Consider the following 13,502-nt stretch of genomic DNA (forward strand, 5'->3'; position numbering starts at 1 on the left):
AAAGGACGGGTTGAACAAGGGGGAGTTATAATAGCGATTTGAAAACGTTTATAGTGACCCCGGAGGAGGAGTTTAAACTTGATTCGTGAGAGCTCAGCGAAACAATTCAAATCTATGGAGATAACTCCTTCTATTTCATACACTAATGCATACTAAAATATTGTCTTGAACATTTAGATGTATCGCACGATCAAGCTATTGACATGCCAAATACTTTTTTATATTTTTTTTCTCTGAAATCACATTACTGATTGGTTAGAAGAAATAATATTAAATTACGTAAAACGAAATGGCGTGTTCATCTTCTTGAACTGTGGTAGCAGTATTTTAGGCAATTGGACATAAAATAGCCTAATCAATCTTGATTTTGAACTTTAAGGAATAATATTTTGTTTACTAATTAGCATAGGCCCCTATACCTTCTTCTTATTCTTCTTCTTCTCCTTTTTCTCCTCCTCCTTCTTCATCATCTTCTCATCTTTCTCCTTTTCTTCTTCTTCTCACTGTTAAAAATAATATAAACAACGCTGTTTACGATGTGAATTGCATAGTAAGTTGTTTAAAAAGTTTAAACAGGTGTTTAAAATCTTAACAATGCATAAATTATTGATAATAAAATATTTTGATTTAATATTTGTTGTTTAAGATTCCAAACTCTTGTTTAAAATGTTTTAACAACTACTGTGCGATTCACATAGTCGTTGTTTATATTATTTTTTTAAAAGTGCTCCTTCTTCTCTTTCTTCTTCTTCTTCTTTTTCTTCTTCTCCTTCCTCTTCTTTTTCTTCATCTTTATAATCTTCCTCTCCTCCACATTCTATATCTTCTCCTCCTTCAGTCCTTCCCTCACCCTGTTTACTCTACCTCCTTTAGTTTTGATGATTATAGCAGAGGAGATCCTGTGTCGGCGTCTCTAAGATTCCCAATATACGCTAGTAATAGTGTACATTCAGAAGTTTTCTTCACCAGTAGTTTGTGGAAACCAGCTTGAGATGGTCACATGGTTAGCAAAACCTTGTTCAAGTATATGAATAACAGATACGCAACACTCACCGTCTTTACTCTAGCATATAAGACAAGCGCAGTACTCCCATCTGTTCCTTAATTCAAGATTTATTGGTCCTCCTGCACATGAACATACGTTTATCTTATGACGCTGTTCACATTGAGACTTCTATCCACATCGTATAATGACATAAAGCGCATATTCAAGCAGTCCATTTACATCGAGTTTTTATTTGAGTAGGTGCTAGCCCAAGGTTGAGGATTGTAATTTCGGCTACATGTATTATGGCTATGAAAACGTTCTTTAGATATGGAGATTCGTATTGTTGACCAGGGTTTCACATTCTACAAATTTACATGTGATCGTTTGTTGAGTAAGCCGCCCAATACGCAGGGTCAAGTATGTCGGCATATATGCCCGGTACGCAGCAGCCTATCAATGCTAATATTATGACACATCTTACACTGATGACGACGTTACTCTCTCCATATTCAATACAATCCATCTTCTTTTTCATTCGGGTACGATTTTTAATCCTTCGAGTTTGCGAGTCGAATACTAAGAAAGGAGGTAAAATTTTAAGAATAACTTTAATTTACCAGCCACATAATACAAAAAACGACGCAAAAATCAAAAGAAAAAGAACTTGACATCAGTAATTGACAGTATTCCTATCTAAAGTGCAATTTATTTCATGTGCACGACTAATCATTGGTGACTTCATTGGTGATGATTCTATCAATTTTTGTCCTAAACAAAAGACGTATATAAAGCAATCATTCAAGAATAATATTACCACTGACAGTCCATTGTATACATTAATCCTTCGTATTCATGCAAATATATACAAATGAGTAAATCATTCATTTGTTATTGTTGCTCCCAATGGGTTCTATATTTATTCAGTGCTGATTTCAAACATATTTCTCATCCTCTATATATATGATTCTCTTTTGAATAATTGCATTGTAGATTGAAGAATCTTTATTCAATTATCAAATTTTTTTCCAAATAATATTCCAAGACTATATTGTCAAAATAAAAATAATTGGTCGGGATTTAATTTCACTAAATGGATTGAACAAAATAAAAAGATAAACATATAGCGCATAACACTTTTAGAAGTCTGGTCACTCAAATCGAGAAGCTGTTTCGCATTTCCAGTCCCAGTTATGTCCCCATTTACCTCACCAGGGTTGAGTGTAGCAGGTTATGGATGTATTGTATAGGGAATTGAATTAGCATTGTCACACACACAGACGCACATCATACACTCACATCGTCTGCAACACACCTTTAAATCCGCCTTTCGATACTCATCATTCCATAAGAAATCAAAGAATAAGATTTACCCCACCCCACCGCACAGTGGGCCAGAATGAGTTGAAAGTGCGCCAAAATTATATACCGTGTTAGATTTTTACTTTAACATGTTGATTATGGGTAATTTGGGGCGTAGAATCGACTGAACATAATTTAAAGCTGATATGACGTCACCTTGATACCAAATTTTGATTGGCAACCTATATGTGAATGGACAAATTACGCGAAACAATGTGTAGCATATAAACTTTGTGTAATGTGCTACTTTAAGATTGACCAAAATAAATGTTGGTTTTTGCTTCCCACATGCCTAAAAAGGGTGGATGAGATGCCGAAAATAATTTTATGGCATCAAAATGATCATTAATTAGATTTCTAAAAAAACCTTTAAAATCTGAAAAAAATATTAACCGTGCTTTATCAGGCTGTGTTGACTTGTGTAAAACGCAGAGTATATAACACCACGAATGTATCAATATGAGGAGGATTTTTGGCTGAAATTATTCTACAAGTAAGTTTTATCTCTGGAAGAAATGTTGGTATAGCCCTTATTTGCGTTAGCAACCTTTATTTTGTTTACATTATGCCCGGAATTCATGTGATTTTCATGGAATGGAAGGGGAATCGTCCTCGCAGCAAAATCGAACGGCAATGTGCGCTACGATGACTGCGCGGTATAAAAATGACCGTTTTTTGAACTGCTTTTTGGTGTGTTGTGTCAAGTTATATCGGCTCTAACATGAAAACGGGCAAAAACCGGCAGCTAAATTTGGTATCGACTTCAAGCTTAGACATTTGGCAAAATGATGATGATAGAATCTAGACGGAAATCCACGGAAATCTAAACGTTTCTAATGTAAATGCAAAAAACATGGATTTTCAGCCCATTTCGAGGAATAATCATCCCATAAACCTCCTGAAAGGTGTCTTTTATCTACTCTGAACCCTTTCACACGAAAAAATAATATATCAGGATTATGTGGGAGCCATTTCAGATTCCTAAATGAAAAACCTCTTGTGAAATGGCCTGTTTTTCAACTAGGTTGTCATATACGCTACATTTCGAAAAATGTCACATTTTACGATTTGAGGTAGGAAATTAACAACCTTTATGCAAATTTTGGAATGAAATATTTTGCTGAAGTATTCTTCAAAGTGTTATCTTTCAGCTGGGCATGAAAAAAATTAAAAATCTGAAATTGCCCAAAATGACTTTTGGCGCACTTTTGATTCACCCCGGCCCACTGTGCACCGGTTCATCAACACCTCTCGTTCACTCCTTTTCTGTAAGCCCAAATTAGCATCCATTTAACGCTTCGTTTTTTCCACGTCATTCAATAAGTAGTCCCCAAGGTTGCATTACGATTCCCGCCATATTCACGTCATGTTACCTCACCTGTAAAGAATCAAAATTTTTAGACCAGAAATATTTCTTGTTTCTCCTTCAATGATTTCTCTTCTGATTCGCCATCTTTCTTACTGTGATTGAGTGCCAAACCGCAAAAAGAACCGACATTTAGGTTTCGGTTTCCTTTGTTCTCATTTAATTAAATCTAATTAGGTGTACGTTTGTGGAATGAAAGAGGTTAGTGAAAGGGGACCGACACACACATAAACAAACAACCCTAATATCTAAATTAGATAAGCACCTTATATTCAAAATAAATTTAATTTCATGTTGATTTTTAATGTGCCCCGCGCTCTAAAACATTTTTGGAAGGGGCAATCTGAATGCCTTTTGGTTCAACTCACGTGTTTTTCATGAATTAATGCACTTCGAATGAAAACATGAATGAACTAAAGAATGAATGAATGAAAATTAAATTTGTAATAGATTTATATACATGTAGATTAATAATTGCCTTATTTTGCTTGACTTAACTTAAATACGAAATTAATGTGCATCATAAAGTAAGTGATCTGTAGCGACCACTATGGTTAACATACGATAAAAGCAAACTTAAAATATTTGAAATGCGCTTTCTGTGACGTCCATGTGTCCAATCGAACATATTTGCTGTATTCCTGAACTTTCGGGGTGACGTTGTAGAGAGAACATGGAAATTGGAAGATCACGTGACGTTTTCCCTTCTCCAGGGGAAAGAATGGTGACTGTGTGTCCCAATTCATGTCAAGACACCAACACAAAGCCCCTGACTCCCGACGAATCTGATCATTTCACCAAAATTAATCAGAAGACATTTTGATGACGTCTCTGCCTGAGTTCCATTCTTATCATTTTTCATTAGACAGTCGGCTCTTATTTCGACCGCTCTCAAAATCACATCTATGGTGGCTTTAAATGTGCCCACATCAAACATGTCAAATGGAATGGGACCTGATGAATACCCTTGTTGTAATCATGGCCTAATACATGCATGGTACAGCCGTGTCAACGCATCTGTTGGTTTATTCTCCAGTCTTGGTTTTCATCTTAATTCGGCATTCTCTCGGGTCGACAAAGTGCAATGATAAACACAGGTTGAAGTGGAGGAGAGGAGGGCAAACCTGGTGATTTAATAACTCCTTTTAAAACTACCGCTCGGTATAATGCATCCTAGGCCTGCCTACATCTAACTAGATGGTAAACATGTGGGATGGGAATTATGATAACATGCCTCGAAATTATTTTCCTTAAGCCAGAACATGAAATATAAAGAAGGGTTATAAGCTAGGGGCATGTGACATTTAATCAGGAATTTACAAGGAAATCAAACTACGTCTCATAATCTTAGCCTGCAGAGTAATATCAAAACAACCGAGTTGAGAAAATCATGAACAAGCTGAATTTCTGTCTTTGCCTATACCTAGTCCGTTCCAATTTTTCATCAATCCTTACTTTAGAAAGAGTACAATAATTGAAATAAGGAAAGAAGAAAGTTGGGCAGCATCGGGGCAGCATGTGAAACTTAGTTTCACGTTTTGGTGGTTGCGTCTCATTTACAAGAAGATATTCAATTGTGTTTTACAATGAGCTGTTGTCACTGTCATGAATCGTTATACAAACAAATCTGTAAGGCTGTTATCTTTCTAACGTCTGTCTGTGAGGGATAAAAAACATACTCAAATTGATCCTTGTTTCGTTTTTTTTTTGTGATCCATGTCTTCAAGTCACATATCGATTTTGAAAAGTTATTTCCTTCATATAATGGTTCAATGACGAAGCCTAACTCCATTCAAGCTCTTTCAATTCCTACAATTCATAGGAAGGATATAACACCGTCATTGCATCAGAGTGTGAGAATATGTTGTTCAAAGACAGCCTCCAACGTCTTCTCAATTTTGCCCGCCCAGAGCTGTATCATTCTCTGCAGGGCATTTCCCGCCTAAACCACCTGCTGACTGTCTTTTCTTACAACAGAAAGCGCGCCAAAACGTCACGACCACACAATCAGAAATGTCACATGCACAAAGGTAATGAAAAGTGTAGTAACACTTAAAGGTGCTCACTGTGACAGAGATAACGGAGTTATCTCTGGAGCACACAGACTAATAATGTATTATTGATGTGAAATGACATCTACTTTACAACATACGCCATCAGCCTCTCACGAATGCTCGGATTCTATTCATAATCATTACCATACTTAAAGAAAAGCATTTTCAATCACAATGCGTTAATTTGAAGAGTAATTGTGAAGATAGTTAAGTACATAATACAGGAAAATACATAATGAAGATTTAATATGACAATGGTTCTTGTAAAGGTATGTCTCTTGTGTTTATCATTAGCCTTATTTTGGTAATCTAATCAAACTCGAAATTTCTGTCGGTTACCCATTGTTTCATAATGTAATAATGATGAGAACATCTTTATGAGTCTACAGTCTAGCTACTTGCTTACCAAACCCAGGGGACGGGACAGGGGTGTAATGGGCCAATATCTTTGAGGTGGTTAGATTTGGCGGATCAAGCAAAACTTCCTTCAAAAGTTGTGAGCGAGCAAAGCGAACCAACCAAAAAAAAATCGATATTTTTTAATACCAAAAATAAGGTTTTTGGTTAGATTTTGACATGATAGTCAGAAAATAATATATTTCCATCTTTCCCTTTCCTTCTCTCCTTTTTTTCTTTTTTTAGCTTGACCCCCCCCCCCCCTCCAACGCCGCTTTGTTTTCCTGAACAATGAGAAGAATTGATATAAAGAACAAATCCCACACTCGCACTAGTTGCACTTTAAAGCAACATGTCATTTCTAGATTGAAGAGACTGCTTCAGAAATGTGAAATGCATGTTGCTGTTCTTTTAACATATCCTTGCAGCACGAGCAGGCGGGCATAAATTTAAATGAAACACGGCAGTGAGAGAGGCAGATTCCACTAATCTATAGAAAGCTATCTTGTGTTGGTAGGATTGTGGTAATGACTTTCTGAATCTTCCTCGATTGTGGGCGGAATAATGCAACATAAGAAAAATAAAACATGATAAATTAAACAAATTGTTTACGGAAATTGGAATAGTCGAGTAGCAATACTAAAATTGCATCTTCTCGATTTTAGACATCACATGGTGTACAAGTTGAGTCGTAAATCAGATATAAGGACAGAATTGTATTTCCCACACCCTCCCACACAAAATGTATTTAAAACGCATAATCAGGCAACATACTTCATAAAAAAATGTAATTGCTCTTACTCTATAAATAATCAAAACATTCTTTCTAGTATGATAAATATGTTGGAATCAACTTGAGAGCAATATGTGATGACCCTACATGGTTTCGAAATATATCCAGAGACTGAAACCTACAAAAGAAAACGGTTTAAACATGACCAGACAAATGCAAAACTAAAAGTCAATTAAAAATCAAAGAAAGAGAGAAGATGCAGAAAAACTATAATAGTCATCATATTACAGTGCTTGTTCTAATAAATTCAAATCAAAATGTACTTCAGGGAAATATTGTTATTTTCCCAAATTGGTTTACGAAACAGAATCTTTCCTTAATAGCATTAGACGGTAATAGAACATCTGGTACTATTGTATGTAGTATTGTGCTTGTCTTCCTTCGATTTGTCAAAGGCTACATGGCATCCCTATTTCAATTCGACGTAGGAGAAATATTGAAAAGTACACTAAGGTCATATAGCTTGCTTTTGTTTAGAAGTACAATGTAGCAATTTGTTTATAGTATTCGACCAACACGAAATGTCAATGGATATTCTGAGTCTATTTAGATTGATGGTATCTAGTTTGGGTTGTTTAGAATGTAACTACTCAATTGTATCGCTCGCCTTGCCCTTTATCAGCCATATTACAAGCTAATAGAAAGTGTACTGCATGCGAAGTGACAAGATAAAGAATTACATACCCTAAGATTCTGACAAAACTAGGGCATAAATTGCCTTATTAATTCCGAGTGTTCCATAAAACATTCATAATCTCACAGGGATGAGCAATTCCATGCCGTCTTCAAAAGACAGTGTTTTGTTTTGTATGTGGTATTATTTCCTACACGATCCCTACGAAATTAGTTTCATCCAATTCTTTGTTTGAGATAAGTGAATGCAAGATGTGAAGCTATAAGAATGTCATTATAGCTAGATGAAAAAGGAACAGCGTTGACAATTGCTCAAGGCGTTTTGCATGAACTGCAACGTGCGATATCTCTATCACAGTACTACCTAAATAAGAATTAGAATGTGGGTAAAAATCTCTCTTACCTGTGAGCACACACTCTTATTCTTTGGTCTACGTTTTCTTTTCTTCTTATACTGACGCCTTACTTGAAAAATCTCAGCAATTTAACACAATATTTATTCATCAGACATCTGTTGGTGCAAAGGTGTGATTTAAGGGTCAATTAAGAATGTATGTTTAAAAAGGGTAAAGGGTATACATCAAAATAAGGCAAAGTACAATGTTTCTAATTATTGTTCATCAAAATTTACCTTAATGTATTAAGGATGTAAAAAATTAGACCCTTTTTTATCTGTTTCTCTTTCAGCAAACACCGATTCGGCGTACAGCTTGTACCAGCCTTCGGGAAGAGACCCACTGGAAGTGCTTGATCTTAACCCTCCTCATGTATGGCAGTCTGGCTGTGGTATTCTGGTGTCAGACCAGCATAGTAGAGGTCATAGCTCTCAACTATCAACAGGAACCAATCACGATCAAGGATAGTCCTTGTCAAGATGGGTACACCTTCATCCCTGTTGCTTTTCTCGTCCTGCTCTATCTTGTCTACCTGGTGGAATGTTGGTACAGTGACGTCCGCATTGAGATCCAGTATCGGGAAGACGTGAGTACGGTTTACAGTCGGATCCGTAGGATACGCAATGCCTACCCAGTGGTTTGGTGGAGGGCTATCTCCTATCATTACAACAGACATACACGCCAGGTTACGCGGTATAGACATGGAGATGCCTATACAACGACTCAAGAGTATTTCGAAAGGATAAACACACACTCAGCAGCTGGCGCATTTGATTTTGGAGAATGTGGTGTAAAAGATGTTTCGAGACAGTTGAATGGATTAGAACTTCACCCTTTAACAAGGATCACGTTTACCAAAAACTTCATGTTTTTAAATGAGGAAGCGGAGAATGACTATCTATCACAGAGGTCACGTTTCTTTACAGAGAATGAGGGTCGGGATGAAAATTTAGAAACACGAGAAGGGCTTGGTCTCACTGAAGTTGAGTTCACTGATGAAATGGTGACATACGCGTGTTCTGAAAACCTTCCATGGTATGTATCAATGTCAATGTTTTGGGTGACTTCTCTATCATTGCTTTCATGGCCTTTTAGAATCCTAATATCAATGCAAACTGCAATAGTTGACTACCAAATCGAGAAATTATTTGGAACGAACTACAATAGTGGAATGATCACAGTTGAGTCTTGGACAGGCGAGGGGGCAAATGGAAATAGATTCAATACTGTAGGTAGTAATAGAAGTCTTGAGTTACTTATACGTGACAATAGACATGTTGTTCCCAGCTACTCAGAGGCACTCCTTATGGACATAGCAAATGGAAACCATCTTCGGTCAGGCCTTACACCGACTGGACCGGGTCCGCCATCTGCTGCGCAGCGAGCTAAGCACGAACACAACAGTCACGATACAAACACGAGACACAACTACATACATGGATCTTTACGTTCAAGAACATTACAAAGATCTGCGACAACAGCTATAGGTCTCTGTTATGTATCAAGTTTATCGAACGATCGAGAAGCGCAGTCATCAACGAGTGACTGGACACTGCGATCGCCTTTGACTCACAATAGATCTCTTTCCAATGGACACACACCTTCTACTAGTCTACGGATACTTCCATCCCGTAGTTCATCTAGTCACACCATAGGTATTAGCAATATGTTTAACCGCGTTAAACCATTTACGAACTCCTCCCATACGGCAGGAGCTGCAAGCGAGACTGAAAATAGGGCTGCACTGATCACAACAGATGATACCGAGCCGAACGCTAACCAGAGAAAACCACTAATGTCTGCATCGTCGACACCAAGTAACAGACGCCACAGACGACCGACATCCCTGCCACTGTGCTTCGGTAGCCAAGGAAGTCAGCAAGAAGATAGTGAAGGTATGGAGGACAGTCAGACTGATGAGAATCAAATAGAATCGTTGGTCTTGATGGATGGTGATGGTGGGGTTCGGACTGTCACGTGGCATAGAGCCAATGGATTCAATCAAAACAGTCAAGGTACAGGTGGAATGGTAGTTGTACCCATCGATTCACCCCCACCTTACGACGCTGCGCTTAATATGAACGAACCTGATGATGAAGATGCAGAAGAAGGAGAGACGCAAGCCGAAGACAGTGTTGAGACGTCTGTATAATATAATCGCAGAGCTTCCGAAAAGACTTTATTACTTTCCATATATATGTTTATTCTGTAATTATGAAGTATTTTGTTTGTTTCTGAGATTTTCTTCCTTTTGATAGTGTTTTATGTAAGCATTATAATATCCAAGGGAATAGTCGATATGCTACCAGAGAAATATCATCAGTGTTAGGTATAATAGCCTGTTTCCGTTACCGTGACCTTCGGAGGTGAAAATTCCGATGAAGTTGTACTTTCATGTTTACTAATATCTTCCTTTCGTGTTTAACTTTCATGTATTTTGTCATATTCTTGCGTTCATTCGTGCAAACGGCGATATTTCAGTCAGAACGGGATAATTTCGGATATTATATCTTTTTAAAAGTCAGGAATTTAAACAGAAAAGTAAGAATAAATCTAGTAATTCTGCAAGTATAATATCTACGATTTACTTGACGGGAGGTGGTAATCCTCATCAGGAAGAGGCAAACAAAAATGATGGTTAAAAAGAGAAAAGGTAAGGAGATCAGGGTCACCACCACTTTTGGACTGATATGACGTCATGTTTATGGCGTCTTCCCCCATCAAAATACCTGGCGTCGCTTCTCCACACACCACTGACGTTAGTACTGTAATGTTTGTTCTGTTAGTCAACACTAGTGGTAAAATACGTAGCAAAATAAATTGTTCTTTTAATTTGTTAGGTACAAATTTTCAGCGAAACTGTTTACCGATTACAGAATAAACTATTTCAAATTACAGCCCAATAGAAAGTGATAACTCATCACCATCGAATAGTTAGCTTCGAGAAATGGGGATCGGTACGGGAAGAACTTTGTCTTCCAAGAGCCTTAACTCCTTCCATATATAAGATTGGAAATGAAAGCGTGCTGACAAATACAGCTTAAGTGAGATTGAAGTGTCTGAATATCTGGAACCCCCCCCCCATGTCAGCACTCCTTGTCATTCTCTCTGTGTTTATCTCCTCCCTTCTGTCAGTCTCTCTCTCTCTTTCACTTTCTCTGTATTTTCATTTCTCTCTCACTTCCCAGTGGTAAGAAAAGTGTACTATTGTATAGGTGAAGCAGAAAGCTGTTAGTGATTCGTGTTACAATATCGAGAAAACAACTTACACGGTGTGTTTGTACTTAGTTGAGTGACGGCAAGAGGGGGAATTCAGTTCTGTGAAGAATCCAGGAATTTAGAATAGAGACACTTCGAAGCAAATGCATGTAGAATTACGGATGCATAATGGATATTGATTTCTTGTGTCAATTTGGGGCTAAGATAGATGTATTCGGTTGCTAAACTTAGTGGGAATTTACCTTGCTTTGAAATGTCATTTGTTGCTTTGCTACGCATATCCCTCCTGTGATCGTACAATAGCACGTCAACGTATTCATAATCTAATTTATTGTTATCCTACTGAGAGAATAAACCTTTTCCCCGTTTATGTTGGTAAATTTGAATTGTTTTTCTTCTCGAAAGAAATCGGAATCATAGTCACTCCATAAATGTACTACTGAAATCGTCTAAGTCTTCCTTTTTATTATCAATCATTTTTTTTTATTTCTGTGATTCAAGTTTACTCTATATAGAAGTAAAATTTCACCGAGGTTTTTTTCAATTTACTATCATTTTCGATGATTATCATTTTCTTGATGAACTTCATGAATGAGATTGTATCCACACTACATGTTTGCTTTATAATAAAAGTATGCGGATTTTTTTTGTTCTATACCTAATGATTAGTGTAGATGTAATTACATCACAAAACCAAATAAGAACCACTTTGGAAATTCCTCATAGTCATAGAAAATAACAGTTTTCAAAAGAAGATGATCATCCATCCGTAAAAAAAAGTTAAGCAAAAAAAGAAATCTGTCATAATTTTGAACACATTCCTATTTAATTTGAATGATGATATTACACAAATATCAATCACAAGTTCATTTCTTTGTCTTTCTACTATTTATTAACATAAGTTGGTATAATCACATAACCTTAATCCAAAGAGTTTGTAATTTGAATTCCATCCCACAGATGGCATCTTTCAGAAAGGCAAATATATTCAATTTGTTATATTCCATGCAGATGAAAATGGATGTTATAAGTTTGGAGTATTCGTGTTTGCAGGGGTCTCTTGAAAAAAAAAACAATTATGAAGATAGAAGAAACTATAGCTATTCATATTACGCTATGCGGAACATCTCCATATTTCATAACATAAGGGATACATTATTATTATTACTATCAAATTTCAAATGAAAAAGGTTGGTGATATGATAATGCGTAGGCAATATATATTTTGTTTAAATGCATTCGTTTTTCATTTGTTTCATCACTATGTTACTCTTTTTTACGTTACAAATAACCAGCTGACTGATGTCGTTACAAATAGCAACTCCTCCAAAATAAATCGGGTCAAAATCAGCTGACTGATGCGTTACGTTACACAATAGTTACTCCCCGTAGATAAATCGGGTTAAAATCAGCTGACTGATGCGTTACGTTACACAATAGTTACTCCCCGTAGATAAATCGGGTTAAAACCAGCTGACTGATGTGTTACGTTACAAATATAATTCCAGTAGATAAATCGGGTTAAAATCAGCTGACTTATGTGTTTCGTTGTTGTTAGTGTCATTATTGGTGGTGTGTATTTGTACTCGCAGGTGTCGTTTGTCATGTAGCATTTTCCATACAAGGAAATTGAAATAAACCAGTAAACTGAAATAACTGTAAAGTATACATGCGCCCGTTTCCTTTTTTGTTAACTCTGGTGTATTTAGGTAGAAATTACATGTATTGTAAAAACTAATTTTTGTGTCGAATTCTATTTTTCAAATATTTTAAATGATAATGACAGAATACATCCCTCGACCATAATTGTGAGCACTGTGAATGTGGCGATTTTGCATTGACCTAAATTGTTTAACAGTATGCTCTCAAAAAGGAATGATTTTCCCGTTTGTCATTAAATCAAAGTCTATTGTTACTAAAATTACTCAAGAAATAACAGGAAATGGCGTGATTTGCACCTCGAGCTTGCCATATTAGCTAAATATCTATTAAAATAAACACAAATTTCTTCATTCTAAAAGCTGAATCAATGGTATGGCAGACATAAACTTAATTTGTATGTTAATTGTGAATCTCAATGTGACACATTCTTGGTAAAATTACAACAGCGATGGGATAAGACACTGGTCAAATTCACCCTGTTCATGTATATGGTATCTCAAATTCCAGTTTGAATCGGAAATTGGCAATTATCTGAGAAATAGTTGGTAGCCTTCTAGCGACGATTGGCCTTTTGCTGTGGTTCTAGATTGGATGAATAACCTGTAGCGCTTCTAATAAAGCAACCAGTGGAAATACA

General features: G+C 36.5%; 1 protein-coding gene across 1 annotated transcript in view; it reads left to right on the forward strand.

The window, feature by feature from the left end:
- LOC121419418 (transmembrane protein 151B-like) overlaps positions 1-10,855 on the forward strand; it is a 30,826-nt gene extending 19,971 nt beyond the window's left edge. Inside the window, exon 2 of the mRNA XM_041613876.1 lies at positions 8,277-10,855. Coding sequence (XP_041469810.1) covers positions 8,277-10,136 — 1,860 coding nt within the window. The 3' untranslated portion in view covers positions 10,137-10,855. The remainder of the gene's footprint in view (positions 1-8,276) is intronic.
- Positions 10,856-13,502: the final 2,647 nt, after the last annotated feature.

Source organism: Lytechinus variegatus, chromosome 7 (assembly GCF_018143015.1).
Source record: "Lytechinus variegatus isolate NC3 chromosome 7, Lvar_3.0, whole genome shotgun sequence".
In the NCBI taxonomy this organism is placed as follows: Eukaryota; Metazoa; Echinodermata; class Echinoidea; order Temnopleuroida; family Toxopneustidae; genus Lytechinus; species Lytechinus variegatus.